The sequence below is a fragment of the Aspergillus homomorphus genome (assembly GCF_003184865.1).
Source record: "Aspergillus homomorphus CBS 101889 unplaced genomic scaffold BO97scaffold_18, whole genome shotgun sequence".
Lineage (NCBI taxonomy): Eukaryota > Fungi > Ascomycota > Eurotiomycetes > Eurotiales > Aspergillaceae > Aspergillus > Aspergillus homomorphus.
In genome coordinates, this window is record NW_020291904.1 from 137129 (window position 1) to 154365 (window position 17237).

General features: G+C 51.7%; 6 protein-coding genes across 6 annotated transcripts; 3 read left to right on the forward strand and 3 right to left on the reverse strand.

Annotated features, from left to right (window-relative positions):
* Positions 1 to 1354: 1354 nt before the first annotated feature.
* On the reverse strand, positions 1355 to 3689 carry BO97DRAFT_424700 (putative MFS transporter; the record flags this gene model as incomplete). Its single annotated transcript, XM_025697000.1, has 3 exons — positions 1355 to 1542; positions 1611 to 3437; positions 3509 to 3689. 3 exons carry the CDS (start codon positions 3687 to 3689, stop codon positions 1355 to 1357), a joined length of 2196 nt encoding a protein of 731 aa, XP_025551328.1.
* A 1972-nt stretch (positions 3690 to 5661) lies between these two features.
* On the forward strand, positions 5662 to 7411 carry BO97DRAFT_470401 (uncharacterized protein; the record flags this gene model as incomplete). Its single annotated transcript, XM_025699941.1, has 4 exons — positions 5662 to 5805; positions 5917 to 6771; positions 6966 to 7096; positions 7191 to 7411. 4 exons carry the CDS (start codon positions 5662 to 5664, stop codon positions 7339 to 7341), a joined length of 1281 nt encoding a protein of 426 aa, XP_025551329.1. The 3' UTR covers positions 7342 to 7411.
* A 1947-nt stretch (positions 7412 to 9358) lies between these two features.
* Positions 9359 to 11335, forward strand: BO97DRAFT_368807 (uncharacterized protein). Its single transcript, XM_025692716.1, has 4 exons — positions 9359 to 10119; positions 10178 to 10213; positions 10278 to 10346; positions 10416 to 11335. Exons 1-4 carry the CDS (start codon positions 9802 to 9804, stop codon positions 11112 to 11114), a joined length of 1122 nt encoding a protein of 373 aa, XP_025551330.1. The 5' UTR covers positions 9359 to 9801; the 3' UTR covers positions 11115 to 11335.
* Positions 11336 to 12148: 813 nt separating this feature from the next.
* On the forward strand, positions 12149 to 12993 carry BO97DRAFT_368810 (uncharacterized protein). Its single transcript, XM_025692717.1, has 4 exons — positions 12149 to 12319; positions 12397 to 12456; positions 12515 to 12665; positions 12794 to 12993. Exons 1-4 carry the CDS (start codon positions 12199 to 12201, stop codon positions 12909 to 12911), a joined length of 450 nt encoding a protein of 149 aa, XP_025551331.1. The 5' UTR covers positions 12149 to 12198; the 3' UTR covers positions 12912 to 12993.
* Positions 12994 to 13226: 233 nt separating this feature from the next.
* BO97DRAFT_477945 (glycosyl hydrolase, family 18) lies at positions 13227 to 14700 on the reverse strand (the record flags this gene model as incomplete). Its single annotated transcript, XM_025700592.1, has 4 exons — positions 13227 to 13539; positions 13613 to 14219; positions 14280 to 14572; positions 14624 to 14700. 4 exons carry the CDS (start codon positions 14698 to 14700, stop codon positions 13227 to 13229), a joined length of 1290 nt encoding a protein of 429 aa, XP_025551332.1.
* A 583-nt stretch (positions 14701 to 15283) lies between these two features.
* Positions 15284 to 17069, reverse strand: pigc (phosphatidylinositol N-acetylglucosaminyltransferase). Its single transcript, XM_025692718.1, has 2 exons — positions 16646 to 17069; positions 15284 to 16589 (listed from the first exon to the last, which is right to left on the reverse strand). The coding sequence occupies exons 1-2, from the start codon at positions 17004 to 17006 to the stop codon at positions 15430 to 15432; spliced, it is 1521 nt and encodes a 506-aa protein (XP_025551333.1). The 5' UTR covers positions 17007 to 17069; the 3' UTR covers positions 15284 to 15429.
* Positions 17070 to 17237: the final 168 nt, after the last annotated feature.

Consider the following 17237-nt stretch of genomic DNA (forward strand, 5'->3'; position numbering starts at 1 on the left):
TCCCCTCTCGAGAAGATCCCGTTTCAATGCAGTTGCACGCCCCCCCCGGCCCCTCCCAGTCAAGTTGGGGTCACCTCCACCCAATCTCAGCGATCCATCCTTCACCCGCTCCGGAAATGCAATGTGTATTGAGTTCAGTCCAGGTGAGAATGTGACTGGCCAACATCCAACGGCTCCATCACTTCTCATCCCGGTTTTGCTTTGACGCTATTCCCTATGAGGATAAATGGCTCCGCAGTGGATCGCTCCGTCGGTTCGTGAAGCCACCAGTCATCTGGATCGATTTCAGGGTGTTACCGCCTTCCAGGCGTCGATATGTGGCTGTGGCTCGCTCTCTCAGTCATCCTCTCTTTCATATGACGGTACCCTACGACTTTGCCTGGAAAAGTGAAGCACATCGCTAGAGTAAATACTTAGAGTTAGCATTTTCATGTGTAATATAGCCGATGAGGGGCAATCAAGGAGGCTAGGCAAGGCTACCTAGGGAAAGGCGGGCATAGGACTGTTTTTCCGTGTTTACTCTCCCTTTGTCTAATCACATTTGAGTACAGGTTTTCTCTCATGCCTTCACCGCTGACGTCGTATCCCGCGTCATGATCGACAAAATGCTTGCTGCACCTGCACCTGCAGCAGCCTTGGGCTGGGTTCGACTCTCGATTTTGTACTCAGTAGCATCTGCCCGCAGTGCTGGGGCGTGGTAGGTAAGGGTGACTAAGCGGTCTAGAAACCGGGCTGGATGATGTGATCCAGTAACTAAGGTATGGGGATGGCATCGATAGCTCCTCCGTACAATACTCAGATTGATTCTCCTGCCAATCACTAATCAATGGGGGGAAAAGTGGCTATGTGGCTGTGTGCTGTGGCAGTGATTGAGCTTTCATTTCTGCCGACTCGACTCCATGACTCCAGTCGCTCCATCGGCATCAGATGATTTTGAAATTTTCGTCCAGTAGGACAAATCCCGTTCCGATATCATGGGTCTTGGGTCCGTCAGCAATGACATCCTAGCCATGTCAAAGATGTCAAATCTGATTAGGATCACCCTGGCCTGGCGACCTACCCAGTCCCACCCACCCTCGAGTCCGGACACGGGTGTCAGGAGCTTGCTGCAAGGAGGGTTGAATCAAAGCTGAAGCCCTGCAGTCTACCCGTTTAGGTATGGAGTGATATGTCTCAATGCATGTCTACCGAATTATTTGTAAGCAAGGTAATATGGCGCTGCTCTACAGTATATGTACAAATGCCGATCGCCAAGAGATAAAAACAAGATTCGCCCCCGTCTCTTTGTCCAACGGGCAGCTCCCCGTCGGGACAAGACATGAGAGATCAGAGATTCAATGGTGATCGCGCCCGCTTAGAATTTCTCCATAAGCTGTTTCCGGACCGTCCACATTCGAAACCGTTTACCATAAATGTACATGGGTATCGTGAACAGCAGGCACCCTAGCTGAATCACTCCCAGAGCGATAAACACCAGCCGGGACCCTTCTGCATCCAACCAGTCGACGATGAAAAGGGAGAATATGAGTCCATGGAACACATCTGTCGGAGATCATTAGTTCGGTGTCTCGTCCTGGCAAAGGATCAGCGAAAGGGGGGAAGATACGTACTCTTGCACCAATTTAGCGTCACCAGCGCTTCGCCGGCGTACTGTCGGTAGCTATCAACACAAAACGTGATGGAAGTCGTACTCCCAAGGCAGCATCCAAAAGAGACTATACCGAAGAAGATGGTCGGCACAATCCACATATCGCGCTCTTCAGCACTCCATCCAAATCCCATTAGACCAATTGTTGTCGAGATGGCAATTGGAATCGCCATCACTAGACGAAACTCTGGTTCGTATATGCCTCCGTTGCGCCGTGTCATGTACTGTACAATGATATCCGAAACCTTGCCTGCTACTGCTGTTCCTAGGAGACCACCCACGAACGGCGAAATGTACACAAGGCCAGTCTGCAAGGCCGTGAAATTGTACATATCTCGCGTCTCATAAATATGGGCGACTGATTCGGAAATCACGATGAGCCATCCCACGGAGAGAGCGTATACGGTAGCGGACCACAGCACTGCAGGGTAGGCGAACAAGATGAAAGGTCGCAATGCAACACGGAACCAGTTCTCGTGAGCAATACGTCCATTCCAAGGCCGAAGGTAGTACGTGAAAGAAATCCTGGGCCGCTCGCGGAGTCGGTTGGTGTATTGCGCCGCTGGAGTGGCCGGCGGGACAGGGTCAATGGATTCGCTACGAGCCGGAGATAATTCAAATCGCCGACCCGTTTCGAGTTCAGAAGGGTTTATCGCCACTGGGCCAGGGGATGTCAGAAGCCCGTCAGGTTTCTCAGTATTCCCTTGATCCGCGGAACGTGACATTTCTGGGCCTGGCAGGCTTGCCGGTGTGTCGACTGCAGGAGTAATTTGATTTCCATGGTCCCCACTTTGAATCTTCTCCAGATCGTGGACTTTGTCGTCATCCGCCCCTTCAACAAATCCAACGTGACCCTTCTTAGCCTTCTTTGGCTGGACACTAGCCACATCCTCATCAGGGGAGGGATCCTCCAGACGAGAGGCATGGGGATGCCGGCCTCGGAAGCCATGAGCCATGATGTTTGACATCCCTCGATATATGCTAGGGCGTTTGCGGGGCCGATGGGGTCGAGGAGTACGATCCCAGAATGTTTCCGGCACAAAGAAAAAGATAAGAGCGAGACAACCGCCGACAACGATGGCAACAACCCAAAACACCCAACGCCATCCTAGGTTGCTGATGATAGCCGCGCTGACCAAAGGAATGAGATTCTTGCCTCCTAAAAGGAGAAGCGTGTAGATACCAACACGGTATGCCCGTTCATGCAAAAAGAAGATCTCTGCAATAGTCGCGGACGGCAGACACTCAACCGGGCTCACCGCAATACCCTGGAAAACCCGGGCGACAACCAAACTGGGGTAATTTGGCGACAGCGCACACCAGACTGCTGAAAGGATGAAGAGAGTTGCACCGAGAAGGTAGACTGGTCGTTTACCGAACAAGATAGCGGTTGGGGACATCACCACAGATCCGATGCCGAGCCCAAGCATGTATAAGCCCGTGGTATAGGCTACCTTCTGAGTAGTCACGCCATATTCTGAAGCAACCTGTGAAAAGCCTGCAGCCAGAATCGGAGTCATACCTCCGCCCATCAGGCAGTAGAAGCCCAGCGATATCAAAGCAGCGTCTCGGCGCCATACGGGCCAGTTCAGCGGGTCGTTTGCCGAATCATCGGGTTGTGGGCTCAAAATGATCTGGCCGTTGGCCGTCTTTTTTTGTATTGGTGCAGAGCGGGAAGAAGCACGCGACGGAGGATAAGGTGAAGGTATGGACGAGCTGGATTCGCGATGAGGTTGATGTCTCAAGCCCAATGGCTCGTTGCGATTCGAAGAGAGCAGGAGGACCGTTCCTGTGTTCAGATGTTGGCCCTTACGTTCTACTGCCACGAACTAGATCCTCAAGCCAGCTTCGAGCACTCACCAGGTACCTCGTCAGTCTCTTTATCACTCAGAATTCCGAGAGTAGCTTTAGGACGATAGTTGTGCTCCGCATCCGGTGCTGACGCCTCGATGGAACCCCTTCCGAACCAACTACTAAATTGTTTCCTCTTCGATTTCGACTGTGTTCCCAGCGGCGGCACAGGTGACTCTTGAGAAGCCATGGTGACCTAGCAAGAGGACGAGCGGGACAAACAGCGAATGTGAGGGGTGATTCGGTAACTGTTCACAAAGCATATTGTCAGCCATCAGATTCTGCGTAAATACTAAAGACTGACCAACTTCTCTTTAGCCTGAGAACGCCTGACTTGGAAAACGATAGCAGCATGTAAACGCCACACAGACCAATTCTATCCAGTTCTGTGAGCAATAGGCTCGGTAGGAGAACGGGGAAGAATCCTCGCGAGGCAATCAAGAGAAGAGGATTGACCACGGCCTGCAATGAACAAGCAGAACCGGCCACGGTGCAATGTCACCAATGGACATGACTAGGAGGGGGGAAACAATGACATTATATACGAGTAATAGACGAGAGAAACTTTGACAGAGGCGTCAAAATCATAGGCTAGAGCCAAGGAGGGTAGAGGAAGCGAAGGGGGGAAAATATAATTTGTGATTGAGTCGGTGAGCGCAGTCGGGTCAGACAATGAGGAGAGAGGATCAAGCTTAGTAGGCGGCTGATAATGGGCAGATAAGAAAGGAGGGATGAATTTCGATCAAGGTGGGCACCAGAAAGACGAAGACGGCCATCACGAGTGATCCGACCGGAACTCATGATTGGCCCCGTGTCGGTAGCCTACTTGCGCCCGGCTCCATACTAGTAGCTTTGGCTGCCCCCACAATTCCATCTGTCTTCAAGGTTTGTGTTGCTGCTGATTCCCAGTCCATCATGTTGGTACTGGGTATCTAATGAGCCTGGAGGTGCTCTGTCCTATTCCAATCGTCATGCGCGATGTGTGCGAAATACCTGGTGGCTTGTTGTTTCAGCACCGATGACGATATGGACTCATGACCTTTCTCGCCCCGAGGTTCTGACTGTCTGCAGATCCGGGCTTGAGACCATGCAGGAGATACAAAGCCAAATTCGACCCCCAAAACCTCAAAAAGTAGGTCGGTCCCCAGGAGGCTGTGAAACCAAAGCTCGGCACCATGCAATTAATACATAATATGAATCAGCAATTTTGGGAACCTTGTTGCTCCAAGTATAACCCCAGCACTGTGTTAGATGTTCCTCCAGATCGACCTCGTTCATGATTGTTTGTGGTCTCTTGTCGCACTGAGCGGTGGCCTCATATTAGTCTGATAGATCTTCAACCTTGAAATCTTCCCGTAGGCTGTGTATCTTCCCGTAGGCTGTGTCGCGGGGGATCGGCCCTCTAATTCCGTAAACAGTAAGTGGCGGGGGTCACCTGATGCAGTCATTCAACGCAAATGGCCAAGCCTAACCGCAACTCTGCGGGGTCCGATGCAGCGAATGCACGAGGTGGACAGCTGTCGAAACTACTTATACCAAGCAAGGCGTGAACGTCAGTCAGCCAACCAAAAAAATGGTGGGGCTTTTGACCATGCAGTAAGATCATCATCGGCCATCGTGTCATGCGCTCATAAGGTGCAGTTCGCATTTCCCCGTAGCAACCACTCACTCACAAAGTACTATGTTATTCTTATTGTACTTGTTTTCACATAAAACGGAAATCCAGGTCTTCCTGACGGTAAGCATGACTTTACTATGTATGGAGGAGTAGCCTGTATTATCAATTCTGCTGTAGATGTTGGGAACGAAGGGAGGTTGTCACTTGAAGGGCATAAAAGTAGCACAGGTGGTTAGCCCTTTAGTGCTCATATGTTGCGATGGATGTGAAACACTATCAGTCTTTCCACTCACATCACATGATCTTAAACGAGTCATGAATAAGTATAAGGACTAAATTCGAGACAATAGGCAAGCTGGTGCAATGTGGTCTCCGTCGAGACAAATGGTGAGTGGTATAGACAGGTAGTCCTGCTGAAGTTGATAGCAGCGAGCCTATAATAGCAGCTCTTCAATATGAACCTATCTGACCACTGACCATTGTGGGCCTTCGCTTATCATGAGCCGTGTTATGGTATTCACAGCAAATATCCTGAAGTCCCAGCATGGTCAACCCCTCGTGGTCACATTTCGCGACCGTCTTGACTTCTGTTAGGTCGTTCACCCAACAGCCCCACCAGTCAAACAGCATAAACACAAATGGGGGAAAGGAAGCTCCTGGAAACCCTGATAACTGCACATACATCGACGTCCCAATTTGACCCGTTGTTCTCTGTTTATGCTGGCAGCGATGGGGACTTGGTTCAGAAGACGCGTCCAGGAACCTATCATCGATGGCTGGCGCTTCTTGACCCCAAAAGAAAGACACGAAGCTAAGCTCTACATACTCAATCCTTATCTCCCAAATAGGATTGACAGCCTTCAATGGATCCATCCTTGTTTTAGCCATAAACCGCTATGACTATGACGCATTCCTCGATCACACCACGGCTAAGACTTTCGAACGCGTAGGGCTGATGTACGGCCTCAAGCTGTTTGCTCAAGGCGTTGGAGCTACAATAATTACTCCTCTTCGTCAAAGAGTCTCTTCACGGATGACCCTTGTCCTCACAGTGCTACTTTTCGGTCTCATCAATGCTATGTTGCTTATCATAGACGCTTGCACTGGGGGCACAATTGTTCCTGACTCCTTCGTTGGCCACCATCCGAAACAGGAATTTCATTATTACGGCGATTATGGTACCAACGTGCTGATCCCCGTGTACAGCTTGGCGGGCGTGGCATACGGTATGGTTGAGCTGATCGTTCATGTTGTTCTTCATGATATTGTTGATGGGCATCTTATCAAATTGCACCGGCTGGAAAGTCTGGCTTACCTGTCCACCGAACTGGTCAATATAGTGGGAACACTCTTCGTTGGTCTGGTCCGGATCCCTCATCTTGGAGCAAGTTATGCCTTCATAGTCACTCCCGCCTGCTTCGCTGTAGCTGTGATGTCCTGGTCTTTTCTCCAGGATAATGCGCTCGAGGGGACAAAGTCCGAGTTATCCGAAGGTCGACCTTCATATTTCAGCGCTATGCTAATCAACATGTTGGAGTGGTCTGTTCTCATTCTGGTGGGTGCTCAGCTAGTCTTTACCAGGCGCAAGTACGTCTGGCTGTGGCCTTGCTCTTCGGTGTTGTTTTACACTCATCAATACCTCGAAACTGCCATCGTTCCCAGCTGTAGCTCAGCGAGAGTTCGGAAATGCGGCGTGGTCCCAAATCAGGCTCGGAGGATCTAACTGTGGCAAACTGCTGGGTGCACTTTTCTTCATCTTTGCAAGCCCTCAGCTGCATATGCCCATGCCTTGGCTACGCCTGAACGCGCTTTTTGCTGCTTATAACTTGATATCTGCCATTCTGGCAGCCTGCACCGCATCACGCCGCGCTAGCCTGGTGCGCCGCTGCCAGTTTCATCCCCATCATGTTTGCATGGGTTGTCGTAGATGCCTCATTAGCAGCTCACGCCCAAGAGACGCTAGCACGAATGAACCCAATGTTCAAGAATGTCTCTTCACCCCCACGCAATCACAAATTTCTTGCACACAGCAGAAGTGATCATTTTCACAATCATCTCACCACTGCTTGGAAGCTATATTGACCGGGTCTATCGCAAGACGGGTCATTTGACAGAGGGCGGGGATATTCACGAAGCCTTGTTCTATGTTGGCGCAGTACAGATTTCCATTGTCTCGTTGTTGGTTCTGATGGCCACAGTTGTGCCTCGTAGTTCAATGGCATGAGATCCAGGATATCTGTGGGTGGGGAGAAGCGAGACGATGTAGGTGAGAATGAGGCGAAGAGGAATGATTGGAGTCTTAGCCCATTGCGTGACAGCAATTTATGCCCAGGAAAAGCCCGGGCTTCAATTGTGAAATGGTATTTCTGCACAATTTAATCATCAATCCGGCTGGTGGGATGTTTGATTGTGTCTCCTCTAGCGCGAATCACATTTGTGCAACAGGAAAATCTGGAGGCCGACTTAGTAATGGATACAGTATTCCATTTTATGTAAAGGCAGATGTGACTTGAGAGATACTCCCCTCGCTTTGCCATTCCCGTTTCCATGGAAAGTTAGATTCAGCACTGTAAGCAAACCTCCTGAGTATGGTGAAAAAAGTGGAATTTATAATCCAGGAATTGAGTCAGTATCCATACTTAGCATCGGTGAATCAAGCGAGACATGGGAGTTATTGTCATAAGAGCCCGAGCGCAATGATACCGATCTACTCTGGCCTTGGTGCTGGAACAATTCGTCACGCAATCTAAAGTGCTCCCTACTTATCCGCAGAGCAACAGTTAGAAAAGATGGTATTAGTGACACAGAGCTCATGCCAATCCTGCATTTGGGAGTTTGCAGCACGTTCTGTACCCTGTCGCAATCCCGCAATATCTAGACCTGCATATGCTGGAGTTGAGGAAAGTGGACGCCCCGGACCAAGGAGGCAGCATTGCCGGCCCCGGTTTTCTTTGAAATATAAATTTCTGGCTTCTTCCAAGTGATACTTACCATCGCGAAGCTGTTCATTAAACACAGGCCATCTCACCCAAATGAAGCCTTGTGTTGACCTCTTGCTCGCGGTAGGACGGTTTATATCTCCTCCTATCTCTTCAGCCTATGATTAACCTGACAATTAAGACAGGTCTATGGCATGGCCGCTTTGGAGAATGATAACACGTATAGCTCTGGTGCCAAATTGATTATCAACAGCATCACTAATACATCCACACCGCAGCCTCCCAAAATCCTTTTCAGGGGAAGCACCAAAGTCTGGTGGAAGTTCTCCTCAATCCAGCCGCACTCATCACCTCGTCTGAAGTAGTGCCAATCCGTTCGCGAATCCGAGAATATGCAATCTCCGACCAGAACGAAACATGCGCGTGAATTCGTCACAACTGGCCTGATTTCAGATACATCGCAGCGTGCACGAGTTCAATCGATATGGTGTGGCATCATGGCTTGACATCTCGGGGAACGGTTCTGATCAGGGTGCGCCGCATTCGTTTCTCGTCTGACACGTATGCCCAGGGTATCGTAGTTGGGGCGGGCGATATACATCTGCTTGCCTGACTTGCACGAGCCATGGCCGTTACAGCAATGCAAGAGACCAGGCACGTACAAGGCGTCAACAATCAGACACATCATCTTAACCAAGCAACGGTCTGAAGGTGGAGAGAAACATATTATAACGGTTTCGCTGCGCACACGCAATGGATGTTGTCTGCGACGGAGACGAAGGAAGCTGGAACCACAATCCAATGCTCGTCATCAATAACGATATTAATTCCAAGTCCATTTTAGTCGATACTTCTATGGGTTCACTTTTGACTTTTTGATGCTGGGGTGACACATGATCCGGACGACAACTCCCTATCCTTTAGAAAATTTTACTATCTTGAGCCGTCTACTGACCACTAGACGGCGGAAGGAAATGTGGGAAAATTGGGCATCAAGGTTGGATTCGGCGGCAGAAGCCTGTCTATAATAGATTTTAGCCGCAGGGGACCGCTGTGATGAGAAGAGCTCTCAAACTCTGCGTCAGGCTCTGCAGGTACTAGACTTGGTTAGTGGACTCCGTCATTTGCGACCTACAGATGGCATAGCTGATAAATATTTCCGAGATGAAAGTCAGGGATGCCGATAGTCAAAGGGACAGAGAAATTCCACGCCTATGATCATATGCTGCTCAGTCCTCCAGAGCCAAGGAAACTACTGATGGGGTGGCTGTCCGTGCATAACCCTATCCAATGCCCGACCAAACGCAACGCCACCGGGAATCACGAACACGAGGTACTGCCCGGTGTCAGCAAGCACCCAGGAGCGAAAGATGAAAACACGAGTGATTATTTCGCAAACAGAGAGAGAGAGGGGCCCTCACCTCTCATCTCTCATCTCAAATCTCGATCTATTTGAGTCTCTATCGACAATCTCTCGGTTGGGGTAGATGCCATCATTTCTTTGTCCGTGACTACTCGCCAACACTTGTTCTTTATTCCAGCCCAGGGTGGAACTCGTGGCCTCGCCGATCGAAGGCTTTGTGCGACGTGCGCAGTCAAATCGGTGATTTGCTCAGCCTTGTCTTACAGAACGACGAATAGGTCTCTGCCTCTGTCAGCTCGTCTGCCAGCCATCATTGCCACCACTCTCACCACATCCTTAGTCTCTCCTCCATCCTCGCCATTAGCTACAGCCACCACCAAAAATGTCTAATGCTGCGGACGCGGCGACAATAACTTCCAGGGCGACGACGTCGACCGGAAGCGGCTCCTCCACATCGTCAGCGAGGACAGGCACAGCGACACACACGATCGAGGTCGGCTCCAAAATCTCTCCCCACGGATACACTCCGCATAACGTCACCGCTGCCGTAGGCGATGTGATAGTCTTTGAATTCTATCCTCGAAACCATTCCGTTGTGAAAGCAGACTACCTGGCACCATGTGTGCCGGCTAGCGGGTCGATCTTCTATTCTGGAATCTTCAATAGTTTCAATGAAGAAGATGGCGAGTTGGTTGGACCGGTATTGCTTCTGTTAACTCCTCCTCTAAGAAAGCTCTCTAACAAGCATCGTGCGATAGCCACCCACTTGGTCTCTTGTAGTCAATGACACCGAGGTATGCTTTGCGCCTGGCAACACTCATGCGCCTCAACTGCAGCAGCCAACTAACCCGGACACAGCCAACCTTCTTCTATTGCACGGCCATAGACTCCTGCCTCGTGAACGGCATGGTAGGCGTCATCAACCCCGTACGTTTATTCCGATCGCCTCCCTCACTTAACCATACCAAACTGACATCTTGCTCCTACCTCTGACAGAACGAAACTATGACCTGGGAAGCACAGTATGAGAAAGCAAAGACCTACCCCTACATGCTCGTTCCCGGCCAATCTATCCCAGCTGAAGGCTCCATTCCATCCTCAACAAGCATCTCGAGTGCAAGCCCATCCGCTTCCGCATCCTCATCTGGCTCTGGTGGTCTCAGCGGCGGCGCCATAGCAGGCATTGTGGTGGGCTCTGTAGCCTTTGTCGGCATCCTGGGTGCATTGTTCTTCGTCCTCGGAAGAAACAGGGTCTACCAGAAGTGGATGTCCTCGCAGGATGGTCGCACAGAGCGGACGGCTAGGTGGGCGTCGATGTTAAGTCCCGGCCATGGAGCCGGGGATCAGAGCCAGGGTCAAGGACACGGCCGAGGAAAGAGTGATTTTGATGCGGGAGCTGGGTTAGGTGTAGGTATGATGCAGACGCCGGGACAGCCTCTTCAGCAGCAACACCAGGGGCAGCACCCATACGCGGACTACGTGAATGCACAGTCCCCCGGGTCGGGAGCGTATGCGACGAGTCCGGATATGGCGGGGTCACCGCAGCCTCAGAGCCAGGGCGGACATTGGAGTTGGGATGCGCAGCAACAGCAGCAGGTTTACCAGGGCCCGGGGCAGGGGCAACAGCAAGGACAGGTGTATTATGAGGCGATGGCAAGGGGACCCTCAGAATTAGAGGCCACGAGTAGGAAGTGAGCGTGAGGGAGCCTGGATGTGCGATCGGGGTGTCGACTCCGTCGCATATATCAGAAGTAGTGTTTATACCCTTTTTGGTTTAACCTTCTCGATTTGACTGTTCTCATGGGATTCGGGTTTGTCTTTCTTTTCTTTTCTTTGTTCCGAGCTTGGATTTAGGCAGAACAAAATACCATTCAAGCAAGGATAGGAGTTGCAAATTGTATGAAATTTGAGGCAACGTCAATAAAAAGCTCTTTGTGAATTCCCAAACGGTAGCAATCCTGTAAACTTCATTTCTAGATCAAACGGACATCTCGCAATGAATGAAGCGATTCGAACGGGATTCTCCGCTGAGTGGTGGCCTTCTACTTCCCAAAAACCAGCAGGCTGCTCTATAGTCCAGCCATATTCGTGTGCATTCGGTCCAATTACGGAAATAGAAGCATCACACTCATTGATCAACGGAACTGAACTGGAAAATGTCCTTATTCTTCAACAACGGCACCATATCCAACAGCGCAACACAAAATGACCACCTGCGACAACCACACCGATAGCACCTATAGTTAAGAGAATTATAGCAGTCACGACCTCCATTTAGCATCTCCTGATCCCGCGCCGATCCCGCAAGTGGAGTCGAGTGGATAACCTTCAAACGACGCCGTTGTAACAAGCTTAAATTACCCAAAATCCCCCAGGTCCAAAACTTCTAGACCAACCGCTTCGCAATGCTGCAGTCTCTCTTTCCCGACACAAAACTCCACACTTCGAAACAAGACAGCCCGGGCAATGGATTCTAGGCTCGGGATCTAGACCGTGGGCAATGATCCACCCGGGCCCCTGGTTGCGGTTTCGCATCGACTCAGACACGTACATGGCTGGGGCTTGGAAGCTGAAGGTGCCAGGTACAGTAGCACTCGGTCGATCTATTGAATTTATGGGCTGTCGTCTGCCGGGTGCTTCGAGCCGAGGAGCTGGTTATGTGGAGTGAGCTGATGCCTATAAAGGTGTGTATCCGTCGCCTCCAATTTCGACTCTTTCCTCCAGCAACAATCACCAACCACTAAGCCCAACCCTAAAGCCTTACTCCCATCTCGCCAAAATGGTCTCCACCAACTCCCTTCTCTACGTCCTCCTCAGTGCCGCCTCCCTGGCCGCCGCAACCCTCGATCCCGCCACCACCAACACCAAGGGCAAATGCCCCGGAAAGTATAATTGCTCCGGTACGTGACGCTCTGCGTGCCTCAAATTGATAACCAAGCGTCAAAGCAACCTCTATACTAACTACGTAACTCAATAGCCACCAAGGTCTCCAAGGCCATCCAGGCAGCCGAGTGCTCCCACAACACCCGCACCTCGAGTACGTGCCATCGCATAACCCAGACGAATCACGCAACAAAACTAACAGCCCCATCCAGAGACCCAGACCTTCGCCGTCTTCGTGACTGACCACCAGTACGACTCCTCTCACGGCGCCCCCTACGGAACCTGCAGCGCGTACACCTGCACCGCGCCCACATCCTCCGAGATGACCGACTCGGACTCGGACTGCTGGACGTTCTTCTGGAAGTAGGTGGATCCTATCCCAGGCCCTCGTACCTCAATTTTCTTCCCGATCAGGCAATCAGGATGAAGAACAAGATGAATCAAGGAAGGCTGTATGGGATGACGAAAAAAGTGCTAACCAAGCAATCTAGCGACAACGGCGAGTCATCCGGCTCCGGCACGGGGTGCATCAAGAGCCCCAATGACGGCTCCTGTGGATGTGAGAACTCGGACGGAGTCTTTGTCTATGGCTCCAGCAGCTGCTCCTAAAGAAGTAGGTATACAATAAACTGTAATAGTGGGCTGGGATTCACCCAAGCGGGTGGCGACTTGACCTCGCTTTGGACTGTGTATGTATCGATAACAATCTGGAATATTGTTTATGTTTTGGTCCTACGAGTATAGATAGATGAGCTTCAACCGAACTGGTGCATTCCTTTCATCGCTTATCGCCCTACGGATAATGCTTCTTAGCTGTAGGGTACTACTTATTATAGTACATGCTCCTCTCTCTCTCTCTCTCTCTCTCTCTCTCTCTCTCTCTCTCTTTATCTCACAGTCATGTATAGTTTAACAGCGACGGCTTTATCTGGTACTGGCTCCCTTCTGCATCGCGGAGAGATGCTCCCATGACAGCGTATCCTCGCCCAGACTCCAGGCCATGATGCCACCGACATTCTCAGCGTCGACGATATCTGTGAACTTGCGACCAATCAGGTCACCTGTGTCCCAGGTCCAGAAGATATTCACGCTGCTGTCGAAGTAGTACTGGCCGCCCATCTTCGCGTCGGTGGTACCTTCGCTCAAGGCGCGACGCCACGAGTCCGTGATAGAGATGCCCTTGCAGGTACCGTAGTCGGAGAGGCAGCCCGCCTGGCAGAAGTCGTCGGTTGTGCCGCTGTTTTTGGTTGGTCAGTACCATGTTCGGAGGAAATGTGTCGTGCATTGATCAGAAGAGCGGGAGAACATACCAGTTCCCATACTGACTACAGCACTGCCCGGAAGGACACTTGGTGCCCTTGTCGAATCCACAGGTGCCATCGGTGGAGGTCCTCAGGTTGGCCGGCGCCGTACTCATGGTACTCTTCTCGAAGGTCAAGGCACCGGACTTGCCGTTGTCGGAGCCATCCGGGTTCTCCATCACGGCAGCCTTGCAGCCGATCGGGTTGGTCTTGCAGTCCGAGTTGGGGTCCGTGGTGAACCATTTTGCGTAAAAGGCGAAGCCCAGGTTCATCTTGCTGCTCTCCAGGCCGATGGCCGAGTACGCCTTGAGGGTGGTGTGCGAGTCCACCACCGAGGTGTGATGCATCGTTACGTTATTGCGGCGGTTCATCAGGTCGTAGCTCATGATGTTGACCATGTCGACTGAGGGCCAGATCTTGGGGCCTGTGGTCGGTGTGAAGGCGATGAAGTCCTCCAGCTTGCCTGGGACGGCGATCGACAGCAGCTTGTTGGGACCGATGGCGTCGCGGATCGCCTTCAGAAAGAGGGGGTAGTTCTCAATCTCGGGGACTTTGGCCGAGTTGGGCGTTTGTTTGTAGTCTTGTCCGTTGCCGCCGGGGTATTCCCAATCGATGTCTTGGAGTGCGATATATTAGTCTGGAGATTAGGAACAACGAGGATGAGGGGAGCATTTACCGACACCGTCCAGACCTAGGTTGTTGATCATCGTCGCAACGTTCTTCGCGTATCGGGCCCGCGAAGCATCGTCCTTGGACCCTTGCGAGAACCCGGACGAGTCGCCCCATCCGCCAATGGCAATCATTACCTTGGTATCAGGGCCGAATCGATTGCGCATGGTCGACACAGACTCGAACGGCGTGAACTGCGGTGGTGAGTCGGAGTTGAATAGTGTCGAAGGCGCAAACGCCATGATCGCGTGTGTGGTGCCTTGCGTCTTGTCCTTGCCCGGAAGATTGGCAGTGTGGTACCTCGTCGAGATGAGTATGTGCTGAGACGGGAGAGAATCGTAGAAAACTCACTGGTCGATGTACATGGCCATTCTCATGGCCGCCACACACTGCAGGCCCATCAGGGCCAATGCGAATCGTTTGAGCATGGCCGTGGTTCGTGTCCGGTCTCGTTGGTTGTATGAGCGGTGGCCGATGGTGGTATGCGCCCTGGACTAAAGGAGTACTATCGCGAAAGTGGCTGTCGCCTGCTTTTTGTGTCGCTTGTCGGGTCAGCAGGAAAAGGTTATTGACAACCTGGCAGAAATCCAGACAGAAACACTCGAAGGACAGGCCTCCATTCCGATCAGAGCATTGCTGCCTCCTGGCCCGACCTGGGGTATCGCCAGCCACGGGCATGCGACTGAGGAATTTCCGACTCCACAAACTTCCATAAGCTGGATGAATAAGATGGATCAAACTGTGCCATGGTAGATGCGGTATGAAGGTTGCTCATGCCTGCACCCTGGGGGGGATTCTTCTTTGCGTCATATCTGGGAATCGCCCGCTGTTGGTTCCTGGCAGGTCAGCCGCCCAGCATGCCAGCGGACATTCCTTAAACAAGGATGCCTCAACAGATTTCCGGCACTGGGCTACTCGACTTTGAAACAATTCATACATCTTGAATGTCAAGTTAGGGATGTTGGAAGCTATCGAAGCCAATTACGCTGTCCTTTCTTGGCGTCAAACAGTGTCAGTTCTTACATAGAAAGGAGCTCAAGCGTTTAAATCCAGATGATTAGCGCTAGATCCAAAATCTCAATACAGTTGGGTATCTTGTAAAGTAATCTCAAGTCGACACTGGCCACCTGACTGGGACTGAGAACCGGCCGCAGCCATTAGTCCCAGTGCCTCCGTATGATCGGTCGGGCTGGATCCCATGGCCCAGTCACCACATTCTTATACTTCTGAAGACTGATCAGCCACCAGCTACATCCTCCCATAGTCAAAGCCGTCAAGATGCTCCCTAGAATGGATCCGACCACGAACGCCGCCCATCCACCACGCAGGGTAATGCCCACTGCACCACCAGCAACGAGCACCAGCGTCAGTGTCAGCAGAACATGACCAGTCCAAGATACATGCCGCAGCTGTCGTCGAAAGATGGGAAATAGTCCGAAGACTTCCATTGAAAACAGCATGAGACTGAACACATGCGTCGTGGACGGCAGTCGAGACGCCAGCACAGTAGAAGCCATCACTGCTGCATTGGTAGACAGGGAAGCCGGAAATTTGGTAGCGCCTGCGCCCTCTCCGCTCCCATAATCGAAGGAGAAGATATTCATGATCAGCAGCCAGCAGCTCATTGCCCAGATCGAATCGCTAGCAGTAGATTTGGTAAGTGATTTCAAGATCGGACTGAGCCCGAGCAAAGCGAAGTAGATCAAAAAAGCCGACTTCACCGTGGACAGACGCTGCCGATTCCTTGAGGAAAACATGGGCGACATGTCCGCCTCGTGAGATAGGCCACCAAGAGAATCGCTCGCAGGCCCGGACAGGGGGGACGCTGGTTCCTGTGTGTTGCCATCAACATCCCCACCACATGCCGGGCCCTTTCGACTGGCTATTTGGTTCGGTTCGTTATTTGCCATGGATAATCCCAGCCCATGGACCTGGTTCTCCTTCTGCGCGCCCGGGCGCGAACTGGTGGCACCGGAAGGGTTGACAGAGCTAGTCATCGAGCTAGAACTAGAGCCATCGTCACCTTCTGATGCTCTTTCAGCGACATGGACACTCTCCGCGTGTTCCCTCAGAATCCAAGAGTCCCAGAATACCCATCCCAGAGCCGTCCCAACACTGCCCCAGCAGACCACAGAGACAGGGCTCACACGGCCCTGAACGATGCCAACAAAGCAGCATACGAAGATAGCTACCGAGCACACATGTTGTACAATGACAGTGGAATCGGCCACGAGAGGCCAGAAATCGTAGGGACGTACTCGCGGATTGCGTTGGAGGTGGTCAAGGAAGGTCTCCGTATCCGTGTAGTTATCAGGATCTATGTATAAATCAATATTCCGCGTCAGATTCGAGCAAGTTTTGCCAAGCTCGTACAGGATTGTTTCACCCAGAGTAGCTTTTTCCAAGCGCCCTTTCGTCTTCTCCGTCTGCTTGTCCCCCGCAACTTGCGTACCTCCTTTCGTCCACCCACTCCTGGCACAGCCGGCGGCAATCGCAACGCTGCCACTGAAGTAGCATGGACAGCATTGGGGTTTAGCACGCGTAGAGAGTCATCATAGTGGGCCGAAGAAGGTCGCGCACGCAGTAATGATGAAGCGTAGTATGCATCTTCGGGGGCAAGCCTAGTGGGATCCGGGAGGGCTCGTTGCTCTTTCAGGCCGACGCTGCGGTTCGGATGGGTTTCGACAGGGACGGGAGGAGGTCTGGAAGGAGGCGAATCGGACAGCGAAGGCATCGAGCAGGAGCCGGACTCATGCCCGAAGCATGATGTGAAGTGAACTAAGTAGATAGAAAGAAGCAGTCGATCGGGATAGCAGACTCTCGCTGGTATCTATCTGCCGGTCGGTGACGCGAATCGCCAATTCCGGCACCGCCCACGTGGAATTAGTCATCAGATATCCTGCTGTTCTCTAACTAGGTACAATTTTTCTGATCAGATCTTAACTAAACCATATCTAAGCATTAT